This window comes from Lissotriton helveticus, chromosome 6, assembly GCF_964261635.1.
Source record: "Lissotriton helveticus chromosome 6, aLisHel1.1, whole genome shotgun sequence".
Taxonomy (NCBI): Eukaryota; Metazoa; Chordata; class Amphibia; order Caudata; family Salamandridae; genus Lissotriton; species Lissotriton helveticus.
In genome coordinates, this window is record NC_136067.1 from 1,424,984,537 (window position 1) to 1,425,003,025 (window position 18,489).

General features: G+C 45.5%; 1 protein-coding gene across 1 annotated transcript in view; it reads left to right on the forward strand.

Moving 5' to 3' along the window:
- ENPP1 (ectonucleotide pyrophosphatase/phosphodiesterase 1) overlaps positions 1-5,311 on the forward strand; it is a 739,100-nt gene extending 733,789 nt beyond the window's left edge. Inside the window, exon 25 of the mRNA XM_078649218.1 lies at positions 4,758-5,311. Within this exon, the coding sequence (XP_078505344.1) occupies positions 4,758-4,928 (171 nt within the window). The 3' untranslated portion in view covers positions 4,929-5,311. The remainder of the gene's footprint in view (positions 1-4,757) is intronic.
- The last annotated feature ends 13,178 nt before the right edge of the window (positions 5,312-18,489 follow it).

Sequence of the window (18,489 nt, forward strand, 5' to 3'; positions counted from 1 at the left end):
TGGGTTATGTTGGCGTGAAGAAAGTTAGGGCGGTGTACAAGAGAACCATCTCTCAATGGTTTGTGCTCTGCATCAAAATCTGCTACACATTGGCCAAGAAGCAACCTCCTGAAAGACTTGCAAGCGCATTCCACCAGAACTAAATCTGTGAACACTGCATTGGCACAGAGAGTTTTGTTCCTGGACATCTGTCCGGTAGCAACATGGACTTCTCTGCACACATTCACCAAACACTACTGTCTGGACAGTCAAGTCTGTAGGGATGGACACTTCGCCCATTCGTTCCTGCAGGACTTCCTTGTGTGAAATTGGTCTGCAGACCCACCACCAGGGATGGTATTGCTTGGGTATCTATTCTAAGGTAAGGGTCTGTGGCTAGAAGTCTCTTATCAGATGGACAAGTTACTTACCTTCGGTAACATCTTAGCTGGTAAAGAGTATATTTAATCGCAGATTCCTTACCAACCCACCCACTCAGCGGCCAAATTTCTAGGGTCAGGGCTCATCCCTTTCAAGGCCCTAGTTTATCCAGGGCAATGTCAGTGTTCTCTGCGCTTCTGTTGTGGAAAGTCGTGAAAAGTAACAGAAGTCAGCGCGCCTAGGTGGCAGCTATGTAGGTGCTATTGAAAAATCTTCTGGATCTAGTTTGATGCCTAGGGACATTCTAAGGTAAGGAATCTGCGGCTCGGTCTATAGCAGATAAGGCATTATCAAAAGTAAGTAACTTGTTCTTTTTTAACAAATGCTTTTTAGACCGAGTGTGCTTTGCTCAGGATACACAACTTGGTTCCTAAATTATGCATATGGCCAGAGCGGTTTTTATCAAATAAAGAGGTCAAAAAGTTTGCAAATTAAATGCTTTAAATAGTTTATTAGCAGCAGGCAAAGTGAAAAAAACATTCACACATGCAGCCGAAAATTGTACCTTGAATGAGATAGATGGTCTCATCTTGGAAGTTAAATCTTTACTAACTGTGAAAGGAGATAAAATAAGTCTGTAATCATCTATACATCTTTCAAAGCATTTATTTAAGAAAATAAAATCACAATTGCGTGCAGAGCTAAAATGAACTACACATGATCATATACATTGTGCAGTCACAAATCAGATTCCAGTTAATGTGTCAAAGTCAACAGACAAGAATGAGCCTCACATTCATCAAGCCCACCTTGTTCCAAATGTAATCCGCTAAAATCGATTTCAGCTGCTCCTGCATTATGAGGGAACAATTTCAGCTTCAGCTGCAGATAAATTGATTGATAAAGCAACACAGCTTGAAAGAGCACATTGAAGGTATGGAAAATCTCAGAATCGAAGGGAATGGCTTTGGTGGCTAGTAATAAATTATCGTCCGAAGATGGTCATTTCCTCTGCAACAAGTTATCTCAAGCCTTTCTTGCCAAGACCATTGCCACTCAAATGTATTGCTTGCCATACTCTGAGATAATTAACTCCCTAATGATCAAATCTCTGACAGATTAGACACGTCAGCTTCATTTTCAAGAATTATTGACACAATTAAAATGGTACACCTGAAAAGACCTGCATTCGGAGATTTAATGTCTGGGAATTGGTTACAGATGATGATGGTTTTCCAGGGTTAGTTGAAAAGGCATTTATTTGTTCCGAGCATATCCTGCATTTTTAACTAACCAATATCAAGTAATTTAGTTTTTTTATAATACTTAGATAGTGCCTCCATGAAACACTGAAGTTCAGTAAGAGTCACGTTGATTAAGATAGTATGATCTGCATAAGCCAGCTGAAGCTCAGGACTTAATCTAAATGTTGGTGCAAAAAATCCTAAATTATAGAACATGTCCTATATGTAAAAGATCTGGCACAGAAAGATTAAGTATTGGCAAAAATGTTTAGTGTTAAGTCCATGAAAATGTTTTTTGATGCATCGTCTCTAAATGTTTCTGAACCTGTATGCCAGATGACCATAGCATTAGAATACATATCAATCTGTTTGATTCCTAAATAATATTATCTTGGCCTGAATAAGGCCAAGCTACAGCCTCATAACAGCAAAATTGGCTGACCTTTCAACTATCAGATTCAGAGGCACAGTAATGTAATATAAACAATTCTGAATAGTCTGCCTGTAAGAGATCATTTGTTTTGTTTCTTCTCAAAATGTTTGACTTCTAAGAAACATTTTTAAAGGACCGTCACTGCAATGCCCAACACAACTCTTAGCTTAAAGATTCTTGGAGATTCCCTATCTCCCTTTTAGGAGTGGATTAACAGCTCAGCTGTCTGAATACCTATTATTGCCAATTCTTTAATGTGTATCTAGAATGTCTGTTTTGACTCTGCCCCAGGTGAGTCATTCTGAACTGGGGTGGCGAAGTGAGCTAAAGAACGATGATGGATTCAACCCAAGTCTGTGACTGGATGTGAGTGAAAAGTTTTAATGCTACGTCCATCATCTCCTTGTGTTTGCGGAGTCTATTTTTCTGTCACCTTATGTCATGGGCTGTTTGGGTTTATACTTTTTCCTACATTGCAAAGCATGAAGGACATCTCAAAAAATTCACCGAGTCATCACAATTTTAATTATTTATGTCACACATGAAGTGTGTCCTAAAGGCAATACTTTGTTGAGCCTTTTGCACTGCAGTACATTTTTTTATTGATTATCAAGACTCCAGTGTCAACCTGTCAATAGCATGCTTGTCTTTTGTTTTTTTGAAGATTGGAACACCAGTCCCGAAAAAGGCACCAAAACTCCCAACAGATCAGCAGCACACACCAACTCTTTGGGGGGTCTTCTTGATGTCACACCATCCAGATCTGATGGTGGCGTTGGCATGGGTTTTCTCCCGCTTCTACAAAGGCACTCACTTTACATTTTGGGGGCAGCTGTCAGGAGTCTTACTACTGCTTTTACCCTGAAGCGTATTGTCTAATACTCAAAGCTCTCGCCTTTGTAGCTAGACTGATGTCTGGGGATGGCCATTAAAGGGTGTTTTTTGGCAATATGTTCCGTATCTCTGTAGCAGCTGTTTCATTGCATTTTGATATATTTCCCACAGTAGCCAAACTACTTGTCGCAGCCTATCTTCGGTCATCCCTTGCAGGAGCAGTTTCTCCTCTACGGCATCTCAGCAGCTTCCAGTCTTGCAATTTGCCAGTGTTTATATATGTCAGCACACTAAAGACAGATGTATTGTCTTTTCCAATGCTTGTTTGAGAAGGAAACATAGGCTTTTGTGTATCATTACATTTTCCCAAAGACACAGAATGGATAAAACCCTTTGACACATAAGGCCCTTCAATACTTCTCCTAGAAAATAGAAGGTAGAAAAGATGGTGCAGCAAGAAACACGGTGTAATACTTATGTACTGAAAAGTGAACCCATTTCAATAAATGAGTAACAGGGTGGCAAACTCCGCTCTGACAGCGGAGTTTGCAGATTGGAAGCAGGAAGTTCAGCAAAAAAACTTTGATTCCGCCATGTGCCGGAGTTTGCCCCTGCGACCCACCCCTAACCAAGCAACCAAGCCCTGCCCCTCCCCGAGTCCTCCTTACCTGGATCTCAGCATGGCGTTCTCCATGCCTCCTCGGTGCAGGATTCTTCTTCTCCTCCAGTCGTGGGATGCGAGACCCGTTCACTGCAGGACCCACAAGGACTGCGCACGCACGCGCATGGATCATGGAGACTGGGGTTAGGTCCCACTCTCCATGAGCGCGCAGTACTCTCAAGTCTTGCAGCGAAGGGGTTTCACAGCCCAGGACTGGAGGAGAAGAAAAATCCTGCACCGATGAGGCCCAACCAGGATTCCGGAAGTGATGGAGAGGAGGAAACATCAGGATCACCGCCACAGGTGACGGCAGAGGTAATTTGAGCTCTCCGTGCATAGGACGGAGGGGAATTCCACGTAGTGCCACTCTGCCAACTCCCCCTACCCTTATAAATGAGCTGCTGGCCCATAGAGCCCATGAATTGTAGATTTATTTATTTAGACCTTGTGTTGTGTTTTATGTAAAGAATATTTTAGAGCATTCTTTCACGCAAGCATCTAAATAGCATTATGAAAGACACAATGCAGAGGCACCATAAAACAAACTTTCATGCATTTCATCACTCCATTAGGTCCTGGACCGAAAAACAAGTCGCTAGTCTGTTTCTCATCTGAAGGGGCTAAGTTAAGTGTAGCCAGATATTTAGGATATGCAGAGCCAACAGGTTCCGCAATGCATCTGTTTGAAGCATTTGGGGCCGATTTTGGGTCGATCCTTTGAGAGTATGGGCTCAGAGGAGCCTCAACCCTCATGTAGGGTGAGCTCCTGTTGAGAAGATGGAATCCTGTAGGGCCCAGCCAACTATAGAAAAATACCTTCACCAGTTTAGGGTATTGCAGTCAGCTAGAAGGCTTTGTCACTAACCGAATGCTATTGAGTCAATGGTCTAAAACTCAATGACACGCATCGATGTATTTACTTTAATTCACAACCCCGTACTGAGCAGCCGGAAAATATTGGACATCACCAAATTGATGGGTGTGTGGCCATGCAGTGTTCTTTTTCATTTGTAAATCAGTGTTTGAATCTATTTCCTCCAAAATGAAAGAAAATACAACTTGGATGGAGGGGTACCCACGTGCCAATATCCAAAGGTAGCCTTGTTTGTTATTTTTATGATTAAGAAGATACATTTTCCATAATTTGTAAGATCCAGGTTACTTTTTTTTTAAGCCCAGTAATACCTAACAAAGTGATTGTTTTTTTTCTTCTCTTTTCCGACAGAATGATAAAGATGAATCGCTATGGGTTGAACGGTTGCTTCGACTGCACGCAGCCCGCGTCAGGGACGTAGAACTTCTCACCGGACTAAGCTTTTTCCAGGACAGGAAAGAGCCTGTTTCAAATTTATTGCAACTTAAAACTTACTTACCCGTTTTTGATGATGACGACTGATTAGATATTAAGGAGTATTTTAAAAGCAAATGTATATATATATCTATGCACTGCAATCTGAAGATGGCCAGCACGGAAGTAAAATGCAATGTGAAAAGTCTTTTGAGATGTTCGAAGGATGAACAGAAGTATTTCACTGCGTTGATAGTACCTCAGGGACAATTATTTGGCCAAATGGAAGGTCCTTTAAAGATGTTTTGTATCACATAATTTAATGTCCTAAGATTTCATTCAGTGTAGGAGAAGATTAAAGTTTTTAAACTTCTTTTGCAATTTTTATAACGTAATAGCACAATCAAAAAAATGTCAATGAAGGTGATAAATTTGTAACACAGCTATTTGTACTTTTCTTATTAATAGTGTATTTATTTTATGATATCAAATTGATGTATACAAATATATTGATGTATTTTTAAAAAAAAAGTAATTTACTCTGTCATCATTTACATTGCTGCTGCATCTTTACTAATCAACCTTTTTTTGTACTGGTCTAGGAGTCTGAACAATTTTCAGAATCGGCCATATGTAATAAACAGTATTAGGAGTGAAGAATCCCAACATATGTGTATTAACTATGGAAAGGAAGTTTCACAACAAGCAATAGTAACGGATCAATTTTTAATTTGAAGTAGTACAATAATGAAAATGTTCAAACTACTCACATGAGCGATAAAAGAAACACTGTTCTCATTTTACAATTTAATATTACAAAAAAATAATTTTGTAAAAGGAACAATTCATCATATTATTAATTGTTTAACGCCTGCTAGAAGTCCAGGAATATAAACCAAAGTTTGTAGGGGATTGACATACTACCATAGCAGTTACTATGTGAAGTAACCTCCTATTGAGAAACATAACAGGCGGTGATTTCAGTAGTTAGATGATGTATCACATAAGCTCAGATCCGCATAGATAGAATAGGGGGATAACTGCTCGGACCTAAATTTACCGGTACTTTGCTGAACAGTTTTTCTAGATTTCAGTGAAATAAACACTGACATTTTCCACTTTCACTGAGTAGGCAGAAAGTTTTAGTGGGAATGCTGGTGGGGTGTAGGGGTGCCTGGCGTGCTTGTGCCTGTTCGGGGACAGTTTTGTCCTCTACCCCCGCTCTGCTGTGTTTGTCGGGCAGAGCCGAGCAATTCTGCTATTCACACCCCCTGCCCCTACAGCAGTTTTGACCACTCTGGCGTCTCTGAGCCTGGAATTAAGGAGTTTGAAGTTTTCAGACCTCATAATTGGTTGGACTGACTTGTCTCCCTATCTCGGCACAAGCAAGCCAGTGATGTGGCGGCTTGGCCAGGTGATTATAAGTCTCACAAATACAGAGCCTTTCTTGTGTCCTTCTTTCACCCCTCTCTCTCCTGCTTTTTTCTATCACCTTCTTTCTTTCTCTCACTAAGCCACGTCAGGTGGGGTTAGCCAAGCATAAGCTTCGAAGTGACTGTAAACACTGTTGTACAAACTACGAATGTCTTTGAATATAAAAAAATCAATAAAATACTTTGAAATAAAAACAAAACAATAATTCCAGGCCTGAATATCCTTGGAATTATGACTTGGGATATTCCACATGGAGGTATCGCTCCATCGCCAAAACCTAATGAGAGCGTATTTGTGGCATAATCAAGACTACAAGAGAGCTCAGGAAAACCTAAATACGACTTGAGAAGGTGACTCATATATGTGTTAGAACAGAAAACATTTGACCTTTGCCGCCATGGCCAGAGACATACTTTCAGTTGAACATTGCCACAATCAAAGCCATTCATTACGACTTCTAAGCACTGTAGCTAACTGTGTGATATGGGATCATGGATTGTGGCATATGGATATGCTTAGGACGAATAATTTTGTTGTGACCTCAGCCATCCTTATTAATGTCACAGTCAGTCACACAATGCTAGTGAGTGTAAGCAATGCATAGATATTATAGCTATACCGGAGTAAATTACTTCTTCAGATAAATAATGATGTATGTCAGGCTTTTAATCCAAAATGTGCAGTTACAGGGATAACTATGCAGTATAAGAGAAGGGATTGCAGGTGTTCCCTCTCACCAGGATATTGGGTACTTGTCCTACGATGAAAGACGGCGTCTCTGGTCTCTGTGACTCTATGGGTCACTCGGTTGAGCAGTGAAAGCCAAGCTAAAAGAAGGTGGGTGAGAAGGATGAGTCTGACGTACAATGCAACGCAATAATCCCAATAGCCTGACCCCATTGTGCAATTCCCCTGCCTTAAGAGGCGATGATAAAAAATTGAATAGTGTATTTAACAATGACAAGACAAACTTTCACACTGAGATGGTGCACTTACTGTAAAGCAGGGAGTAGCTCTTTTTATTGTGCCATTGAAGAATGTGCATTTGTTACTGTCAAAAAACTACTTAAAGTTTCTTCCATTATTTTGACGCTAATTAACGTCTTAAATCTTTTACAAAAAGAAGAACACTGCTTAGACTTCATTATTCTTGTTAGTGATACACGTGCAGCCTGTTTTGAATTTTTAAACCACAGGTGTTAACTTCTTCACGTTCTTAACCTGTCCAAAAATTAATTACTTAGGATCATCTAACTGGCTTTGAGTCCCAGAGTTGCTAGAGCCCTGGCTTGACTCAGGCCCTCTTTGGTCTATACAGATCCGGATAGCATGCAAACAAGCTGAGCTCTGGACTCCTGCATTGGAAGGCAGGTCCAGGAATGCCCAAGTGCAACTTTTAGATACTTCTTCTGGCACAGGGATCATATTAGGCTAGTGAAGGGACTGTGCTCACACCTCATCAGGTATAGTGCGTACATGGAAAAGATGAGGTGTGGTGTCCCATGGAAGGTGCACAAAATGAAAATGCAAATGTTGATACAGGGTTGGACTGTGGTCACCATACGTCTCACCTGCACTCATTGGTTCTTGGACCGCTTCTCTAGAGATGCTCCTTATTGAGCTATGTCCACATGTTTGGCCTTTATGATCTCTCTGAGGGTTTCCATGCAGGCAAGGCCACCGTAGCAGCCAAGCTGATCATCCGAGTTTCAAGAGGGCATCAGCCTTAATCCTTGCCTTGAAATCTTGAAACAACTGACACTATACAGTTTGAGATCTGTCCTGGACCCTACCACAGGAGTGTCCAGACTAGTCCTTAATGCCTGTCATAGACACACTTCTGGGTAGTTGTGAGGCAATTACTGGAAATGCATTCCTAAAGTTTGTATTTCTTCCCAACACGTTGGGGCCAGAGTTTCCGTACTCTGAGTGACTTCTGGGTAGAGTGGGATTTGCACTCCTTCCTGAATGCAATGTGCAGATGTTTGCCCACATTCACCAAGCAGCTGCAGTCTCCAGTTGGGGGCTGTAAATATCAGCAGAAACAAAGTAGAGAGGTAGAATACATTGGGTGTGGCTGTTCTTTCTGAGTGTTCTGTAGCCCATCTCTGTCCCTATCTTCTACTCACCTTTCTTTTCAAACTTAAAAGATGGTCCTGTTCATCCAAGGGAAACCCTAAACAGAGAAATGTCAAGGGTGATCTGATCAGTTCTCTTGTCTCCTTTTCTTTGATTTGATTGAAATGTATAAAGCGCTGCAATTACCCAAGGGCACCCAGGCTCTATAGATCATTGTCCAGAGTTTGCTCGTGGCCGTTGAATATGCTCTATCACACCATTTTTTTTTTTGGTTCTCTGTACCACGAGCAGCAGTTGAAGAGATGACCGGAGAGGTCTGCCTGGGCAATGCCAACTGAAGATGAAGCGCCTTATGTACCATTCAGAGATATTTAAAACTAATGCGCTTATTAATAGGGAGCCAATGCAGGGTTTCTAGTCCCTTCCTATCGTGGCTTCTGGAAATGTCCATATGTTCTGATGTTCCCAGTCTTTATTGCAAAATAAATCAACAAAGTTTAAAGTCATTCAACATTTTCTAAAAATAAATACAAATTGTCCATTTTTCCACAGGTTACTAGAATCGCTGTACATGGGGAGGATAGGTGAAAGCACTCCTGGTTCTGCACCCCTAAAACATAAGTGTAACCACACTAAGGCCCAGACTCAGGTGTTCCCGATTCTACTCCCTTGAGGCTACAGAATAAGGAGACTAATAGAGGATCTTTCCACTTGATTGTCTTCTCAATATTGGGAGAACATGAGAATGATCTTCAGGATGACCGGCTATGCAGTTTGGAGTTTCATTTGGAAAGAGGGCCACCCAAACTGTGCAAAAAAAGGGAAACGTTACGGTAACTCTACTTGAGAAAGAAACAAACATTGGTAACTCCCATAGATCTCTGCTAGAAAAAGCAGATCAATTGGCTTTGCAAGCGTTTCTTTCCAATTACATGCGTTTGCATGTGTCTAGAAACATGCACATGCCTGGGTCACATTTTCTGTGAAAGAAATCCCAATCACAGATGGCCATCGTTGTAATGGCTGTGACCATTTTTATTTTACCTATCTAAGAGGGTGTAATGACCGGATTTTCTGACCAAGTTATCAGCTTACCCAAGCACCACAAACCCAGTCATCACGTACCTTCATCCCTTCCCAGACCCTATTTACAACAGTACCTAAGGTACTTACCTGGGAATGGGGAACTCGCAATATACAAGCTTACACAGCCAAAATACCACTAAAATCTAGAGGATTGCCCAGAACTAACTATAGAAATCAACAATAACTACGGAATTCCATCCTATATCCTATGATCTCACCTTATAGCCCCACGACAATCTGGCCCGGGCTAACCTACTCTCTCTCGTGTCGAAGAGCAGCTCCCAATAGCCCCGCGACAATCTGGCCCGGGCTAACCTACTCTCTCTCGTGTCGGAGAGCAGCTTAAGCATATAACGCCCTATCTTGAGCGATCTCTCTTTATAGTGTCCCCACTTGTAGCCCCACCGCAATCCGGCCCGAACTACTCTACCCTCTCACTTCTCGGGGAGCAGCTCCAGTATATAACGCCCTATCTTGAGCGATCTCTTTATAGTGTTCCCACTGTCCTATTAATACCTCTCTCTCTCTCTATCTCTGTCTTAGTGGGGGTTTCCTAAGTACCTAATACCTATTGGAAATATCCTCTATCTCATACGAATTATTATTATCCCTCATGTAATGGATAGGAGATCCGATCCTCTCACACAAGGACTTCCAAATTATTACATTCAAGAATTATTCCCCGATATGAAACTTACATTACTCTCCGTCATCAGTTACCTGTAGGAAGGGAATGGCCCATCCTTCCATACGACAGTACCTGGCTAAAAAGAAAGGTTAGCTCCACCATGGAAACAATACTCAGATGCATTTATTAAGAACTGGGGTCACTTTATTAAACAATAAAAATAAACATTGCATTAGGAAGTCATATTAGCACCTAGCAACCTAAGCATAGCCTGAAAAGTAAAGGAAAGAGTTAATATATTTGCGCGCTATAATAGCAGGACAGACTTCACCTTATAATTACGTAGTCCGACTCAGGCTGTCGTCTGGGTCCCTCTCTCAGCTGTGCCTCGGCTAATCTCAGACTCTGCTCTGCACCCACGGATACACGTCTGCACCGCTATGCTCCTTCACCTCCGTCACCCCTCCAAAGCACTGGAACCCTTCTATGGTCTTCGTCTCTGTCTCTCAGCTCTGCACCGGTAAATCTGCACTGACTTCTCCTCTCCCACGAACTGTCTTCACCTCCAAGCTTCAATCTAATGATATAGTTTCCACTATTCTGAGAACCATCCGTTCAACTAACTTCTTCACTCTGATTATTCCAATTCTGGCAACAAACTAACTCCAACTGCTCTAACTTACCAGCTCATGATGTAGTTTCGGTTTCTCCAAAGAATCATCTGCCCTCTCTTTCTCTCTGCATTTCGATAATATAGAGAGCCCTTCGTTCGTGGAAATTTCCAGACAGTAACCTGCCGCCCACCAGGCTCCTGTACCAGGCCCCCGGGCTCTCGACGCTCCCACAGTGGCCACCTGTTGTTGCGTCTTAAACCAGAGCTCCGTTTACATTCCTCCTGATAAGGGCCAGCTCTGACCGGTTCCTCTCCAGCGAACAACAGCTCATAACTAAAATATTACTCTTGACCTACAAGCGCCTCGGGCAGCCGAGGCAGAAAGGAAAATGGAGTCTCTCTCCTTTGGGCCTTGTAGGCCCGAAAAAGATGAAAGAGATGCACAGCTCTGTCAAAGTACATAGGCAAGCCCTACCAATAGGTAATATAGGGTCAGAAAGAAGGAATCTACCTCCTAATATAGGCCTTCAGGACCATAAACGATGAAAAGGACACAGAATTATGTCAAAGTTAATAGGTAAACTCTAAGAATAGGCTAGAAATAGGGATCTACCCACTATACTAAGATGGTAGTAGACCACAGTCACCACCACTCAGAAAATAGAACAAATTATCCAGTCACTAAAGAGGGTGGGCAGTTAAGTTAAGGGACTAAAAAAAAAAAATAAGTCGCAGAAAGTTTAAAAAGCAAGTAACCAGCCCGGCAGCTGCTCCACGATGGGAGAATAGGTAGTGGGACGGGGAGCTGGCAGGCAGGCTTAGAGGGCGATTAAAAAGTGGATGACCTAGCAGGACTTTGCAGTTGCCGAGCCCTTTTAAAACATTTAAATATATAAAGTTTAAAATTAAATACAAAGTGAGTGTGATGGCAAATGGGGCGGGAGAGGAAAATATATAGAGAAAAGGAAAATATGTACTGTCAGGGATAGCTTAAAGCAAAAAGAACAAAGGGTCCTCTAAAGCATTCAGTGGAAGGATACAACTCATTCGGTGAGGACACTAGGAGACTTCAATGCTACTGGGAAGGACAAACACAAGAATAGGGAGGAAAGCCATTAAATCAGAAGCATGGAAGCGAGACACACAACAAAACCATCATGCGACGACCAAGGAGCTGACCAAAAACCCACTCTAAGGATATGTAATGCATTGAAGACAATCGGCCTCGCCAACAGACAACTAAAGTTGTTTGTAGCAGAAACCTAAAGAAGACCAGGATGAACCCAGCAGCACAGGTGGTCTGGACATTTGTTTTACACTAGAAAATCAGAATTGTTATTGTTTGGGAACACATTGCTGCAACATGACATATAATATTGCAATTCACAAATCTTTTGCCAGGATTTCAGGTAGTAATTTGCAGTGGGTTGCTACCCCTCTCGATTTAATAAACATAATCTGGTTACATTTCAGGATAGTTCTGAGGGAATCTCTAACACCTGGTGTCTGTGGCACAGGAAGTAGTTAAATCCCCAGTTAAATGTATGCGAAGTTCAATGAGTACCTAACAACATTAATGATGAGAATACAAGACTATGCAATTCCCAAACCAATTTAGAAAGAAACCTGAAAGTTATATCCATCTGAAAGAGACTGTAGTTATAGATTCCTTACCTTTAGAATTACCCCCAGGCGTCAGATTGGATCCAGAGTTTTTTTCGATAGCAGTACCCTTGCACATTGGTACGTGGCGTCGGTCAACTCGGGATGATGTTGCAGTGTCTATTTAGGCGCCGCCCCTACGCGCTGATGTCAGTTCTTTCTTTTTCCGAGCCAGCCTAGCGCAGGTCCAGAAAGAGCTTGCCCCTTAGTCATTTTTGGACTAAACTTTTTTTACTTTTGTCTACGTCTTTTTAGAGTCTTCCACTCCTTATGCACAAGCGATGCCCCATCATCAGGCTGGATTCAAGCCTTGCGACTCCTGTCACAAGCTGATGTCCTTCACGGATCCGCATCTCATGTGCCTCTGGTGCCTGGAGCGTGACCACGACCTATATTCGTGCTCCAACAGTCGCAGGGCCACCATCACCATTCGTCTTCCAAGTCTTCGCACTCCTCGGGTAAGTTGTAGCACAAAACGAAGGCAAACGGGCACTGGCGCTCTCTGCCTTTGCCCTGTCTGTCGGCTGATGCGATGGCAGACCCGTAGAGTCGTTGCTCTCCGGCTCCGTCTTTGAAGCCTGCTTCTGGGACAGCTCTGTGCTTCCCTCCTTTTCCTGGAGCCGGAGCGTCCCCCGCCCAGCTTTGAGCTTTCTATAACGTGCTTCACAGCATCTTTGGGCAGCCTGACTCTGTCGATGCACCTTCAGACCCCGCTGACTTGGCAGGGGGCACTGGGCCGTTGGTGCCGGCAGCGCCAGAGGGCCCCCGAGGATCAAGGCCTGAATCCGATCAACGCCGGTCGACTTCACGGTACCTTCCCCGGCGCCGATTCCATTGACGATGCCCCCGGTGCAAGTTGTTTCCCCGAACGGCGCCGAACCCAGCCTCACCCCCGACTTGGACACGGTGCCGGACCTGGTGCTGGAAGGTACATTTGTGCCTCTGTTCCTTCCTGGTGTTCCTTTCAGGCCCAGGTGGCAACCAGAGGAGGGCTGGGAGGGGTCTGTGGACCTTTTGGCTGACCAGTTTGAAGAGTCGGACTGGCGAGTGGAACTGGGTGATGCCAGTGGTTTGGATACCACCCTAGACCTTGGCATGCTCTCCCCCTAGCTATGGAAGAGGGAGCTTCATATGCAGTGGTGCTGCTTAGAGTAGCTGAGGCTTTTGGCCTTGATCTTCCTATGGTGGCAGTCAGGACTAACCTCCTGACGGAGTTGCTTCATCCGGCAGCGGCCTCTTTGGAGCCCCTTCTGTCTTTTAATGAAGCCCTCAATGACGTCCTTCTGGGCACTTGGTCCAAGCCCAAGACAGGGGCTCCTGTGGACAGAATGATTTCCCGACGCCACCGCCCGGACACGGATGACCCACTTTTCCTCTCCCAACACCCAACCCCCGAGAGCTTGGTGGTCCAAGCCACGTCCTCTAAGGGTGCATTCCTTACTGCTCCCCCAGATAGGGAATCCAAGAAACTGGACCACTTTGGGGAGAAGATGTTTTCCTCCACCAGCTTAGCGCTGTGGTCGATGAACACTACATTCCTCTTGGGCTGTTCTACCCATACAGTGTGGGATATGGTTACGCAAGTGCTGCCACAGTGCCTGGAGGAGGCCTGGGCCGTTCTCATCCGCGCAGTCGCAGAGGGTAGACACAGCTAAGTTCACCATCAGATCTGGGCTGGATACCGCTGACAATCTGGGCAGAACAGTGTCCACGTCAGTAGCCTAGAGGTACTACGCCTGGTTGAGGACTTTTCTGGTTTCTCTGGGGATGTCCAATCCCCCTTACTGGACAATTGTCTTTAATTGCTGTCACCTTTTCGGTGACAAGGTAGACTCGGCGCTCGAGCGCTTCAAGGATTCTAGGGCTACAACCAGATCCTTGGGCCTTGCTGTAACCTCTCGCCCCATGCAGTCCGCTTTTTGCCACTTTCGTGGCTACGAAAGGGGTGCCCCACCACGTTCAACCCAGTCTAGCCACTGGGTCATGCAAGCTGTCTAGCCTGTGCATGGCTGCTGGTGTGGGATCCAGCCATAAACCCCCTGCAGCAGCCTCCAAGCCCTCCTAGTCCAACCTTTCAAGGCCACCTGAGGCTGGGGGGGGGGGGCTGGATTCGCCATCACCTCCCCCACTGGCAAAATATCACATCGGACAGATAGGTTTTGCAGATAGTCCGAAGCAGCTACTCCCTCCCCTTCACGACTACCCCTCCCTCCATGCCATCTTTTTTCACCGCATGTCGGAGGATCACTTGGCCCTTCTCTGCCAGGAAGTTGCAGCTCTCTTGGCCAAGGGAGCTATCGAAAAGGTACATGTGCCAGAATTAGTTTGTGGTTGCTACTCCCACTACTTTCTGATACCCAATAAGGACAAAGGCCTGCATCCTATCTTGGACCGCAGGGCTCTCAACCGCTTCCTCTTGAAGAAGAAGTTCAACATTCTAACCCTGGCTCAGGTCCTGTCTGCCCTCGACCCTGGAGACTGGATGGTAGCCTTGGACTTGCAGGATGCCTATTTTCACATCCCCATCCTGCCAGCCCACAGGCATTACCTAAGGTTCACTGTGTAGGCCACAAGCATTTTCAGTTTACCATGCTTCTCTTTAGGCTTACCAGCGCCCCTCGGGTGTTCACGAAAGTGATGGCGGTGGTCGCAGCTCATCTGTGCAGATCAGGGGTTCCAGTCTTCCCCTATCTAGAGGACTGGCGGTTGAAGGCGGGCTCGCCCCAGGCAGTCATATCCCACCTCCAGACTACGGCTGACCTCCTGCATTTGCTGGGGTTCTCCATTACTGTGCTGAAGTAACACCTAACCCCCTCTCAGAAGCTCCTCCTCATCAGAGCGTTTCTGGACATGACGAAGTTTTCGGTTTATCCTCCCGAACAGCGAGTCCGGGATATTCGGGCTATGAAACTGATGTTTCAACCTCTATCCCGTATTTCGGTGAGAATGACCCTGAGGCTGCTGGGCCTCATAACCTCCTGCATCCTGCTGGTGAATCATGCCAGGTGGAACATGCAGACTCTGCAATGGGACCTGAAGTTCCAGTGGGCGCAGCATCAGGGGAATCTTTCCGACTACGTCTAGATCTCGGAGAGGACTCCATGTCAACTTCAGTGGTGGCTAACGAACCAAGCTTGGGTCAGAGGCAGATCCCTCTCCCTTCCTTAACCATACCTCACGGTGGTGACAGATGCATCACTCCTGGGATGGGGCGGCCATCTGGGAGAGGTGGTGATCAGAGGCCTCTGGTCTCTGGCGGAGTCCGGGCTCCATATCAACCTGCTGGTGCTCCGGGCGATGGTACTGAAGGCTTACCTTCCTTCGCTCAAAGGGAAGGTGGTGCAGGTGTTCACAGACAACACCACCGCCATGTGGTACTACAGTAAACAGGGTGGGGTGGGGTGGGGTTGTGAACCCTATGTCAAGAGGCTCTTTGTCTCTGAAAATGGCTGGAACATCAGGGCATGTCCCTGGTGGTTCAACACCTAGCAGGTTCACTGAGCACCAGGGCGGACATTCTCCGCCGCCGGTGCATGGTAGATCTTGAATGACGTCTTCACTTTGAGGTGGTTTACGGTCTCTTTCCGTGGTTGGGAGACCCTTGATTATATCTGTTCGCCACCTAAGAGAACGCACAATGTCAGCAATTCTGCAAGTTGGAATTTCCAAGGCACTCGCTCTGCGACGCTTTTCATCGCAAGTGGAACTGCGGCCTCCTGGATGTATTTCTGCCTGTACCACTTCTACCCAGAGTGCTGAAGAATATCAAGTGCGACCGGGCTCAAGTCCGTTGACAGCTTTTGACCTTCCTCCTGAAGTCTGTAATGTCCTCTTGGCAGCCAGGCGTCCCTCCACTAAGACTGTATATAATATTAATATTAATACTGGTATTTTTAAAGCGCGAACAGCTGCCTCAGCTAGGAGGCGTCCCGGCGCTGTGAGGGCATGGCAAGAAAACTAGCTGGGAGTCTGCGGCTTAGAGAGGCACCGAGAACAGCCACGACTTAAGCTGTCTCCTAAAGCTTGTTTCTGATTGGGCCTTTCGCAGCTCAGGAGGTAGGGAGTTCCATAGACGAGCCACATTGGCTGAAAAGGTCCGGCCGCCCAATCTAGCCCTTTTGACTCGCGGCACACTCAGTAGCACCTGATCATTTGAGCGAAGGGAGCGGGTCTGTGTGTATCTGAGGAAACGGGCTATCTGATAATTAGGGCAGGTACCATAGAGGGACCTATAGGCCAGAGTAAGAGTTTTACATTTTATTCTACTGGCAATCGGGAGCCAATGCTGGGTCCGAAGATGGGGGGAAATATGCTCTTTGAAAGGAATATGCTTAAGCAGCCTGGCTGCTGCGTTTTGCACCGTCTGCAGCCTTTGGACCAAGTATTTCGGGAGACCGCTATACAGGCCGTTAGCATAATCCAGTCTCGATGTGATGGTGGCATGGATCACGATTTTCCGTCAAGACTCAGGCAAAAGTTTCAGGACTGGGCGAAGATTCCTCATTTTGCTCAGGCAGCACCCTGTGACCTGATGGATCTGGGGCACAAAAGAGAGATTTTCATCCCACTTGACCCCCAGATTTTTTGCCCACTGGGAGGGGGGAGGTGGGGTACCCATCTCAATCGGCCACCAGAGCTCAGCTGGAGGGTGACTGCCTTTGCCAAAGAAGATCACTTCCGTTTTTCCCGGATTCAGTTTCAGCTTATTAGTATTCATCCAGGATGCCACATCCTGAAGGCACCCCTTAAAGTTTGCAAATGCCGCTTCTGAAACCTCTGAGTAGGAAAAAACCAACTGGGTGTCATCGGCATAAGATATTGCGGTGACTCCCCAGTTGGCAATGAGGGAGAAAAGAGGGGCAAGATAAACATTAAACAAAAGGGGGCTTATGGCAGATCCTTGCGGGACCCCGCATCTCAGTGGCTTACGCTCTGAAGCACATGTACCTAGAGTGACCCTCTGCGTTCGGTTTGACAAATAGGACTGCATCCAACCAAGTGCTTGATCTTGCAGACCAATTTCTGCCAAACGTTGGACCATCCTAGCATGATCCACCGTATCAAACGCGGCCGAGAGATCCAGGAGCATCAGCATAGCCGAGTCTCCTGAATCTAACGACCACCTCAAAGAATCAGCCACCTCAATCAGCGCCGTCTCCGTGCTGAAGCCGGGTCTGAACCCGGACTGAGTCTCATGAAGAATGTTATTAGATTCGAAATGAGCATTCAGCTGGCGCTGAATTAGTTTTTCCAGCATTTTCCCGGGAGCTGCCAGCAGAGAGATAGGACGGAGGTTAGTTAAATCCTCCGCATCCCCGTTTGGCTTCTTCTTCAGTGGCAGGAGCGTCGCATGCTTCCAGCTCTCCGGAAATTCCCCAGTGTCTATGGATGTGTTCCAGATGTGTTGAAGCATAGGTGCGATAGCGTCTGCTAAAGGTTCCCACAGTTTAGGTGGACATGGGTCCTCTGGGGAGCCTGACTTACACCGGGTTATCTCTTGCCTTGCCTCATCTAGCGGGATTGGTTGAAATTTCCTCAAGGAGACTGGGGACCGGCCCCCACTCTCTCTATCCTCCTTGGCCGTAGGTTTATGCGGGCCAAAGGAGTCATAGACCATCTGTATTTTATTGTCAAAATAGATGGAGATCTTGTCACAAAGTGCTACGGATGAAGGAATATCCCTTTCAATACAGTGGGGCTTCAAAAAGGATTGAACCAGTTGAAACACTGCTTTGCTGGGGTTCTCTGCCTGTTGAACAACGGAGGCATAATAGCTCTTTTTTCTTTCCTAATCTGCTTATGAAACAGCTTGGTGGCCTCTTTAAATAGTTTTTTTGCTAGAGGGCAGTAGTTTAATCTCCATTGTCTTTCGAGTTTCTTACAGGCTCTTTTTTCCAGTCGTAGATCAGCGGAGAACCATGGGGCAGTGGGGGAGGTTCTCTGCGCTGTCACCCTTTTAGCTGGCGCTACAGCCTCTACCATGTTGCTAATCCAGTTACTTAGTGCCTGGGCATCCACGCTGGCATTCATAGTATGCTTAGGCGGATCATGGGACAACATCGGGCTCATAATGGCCGGAGTAAGATTTTTCCATTGCCTCTACATATAAGAGTGTTTGCTTTTTCTAGGCTCTACACCATTTAATGCTAGTGTGAACGGTAAAAGCC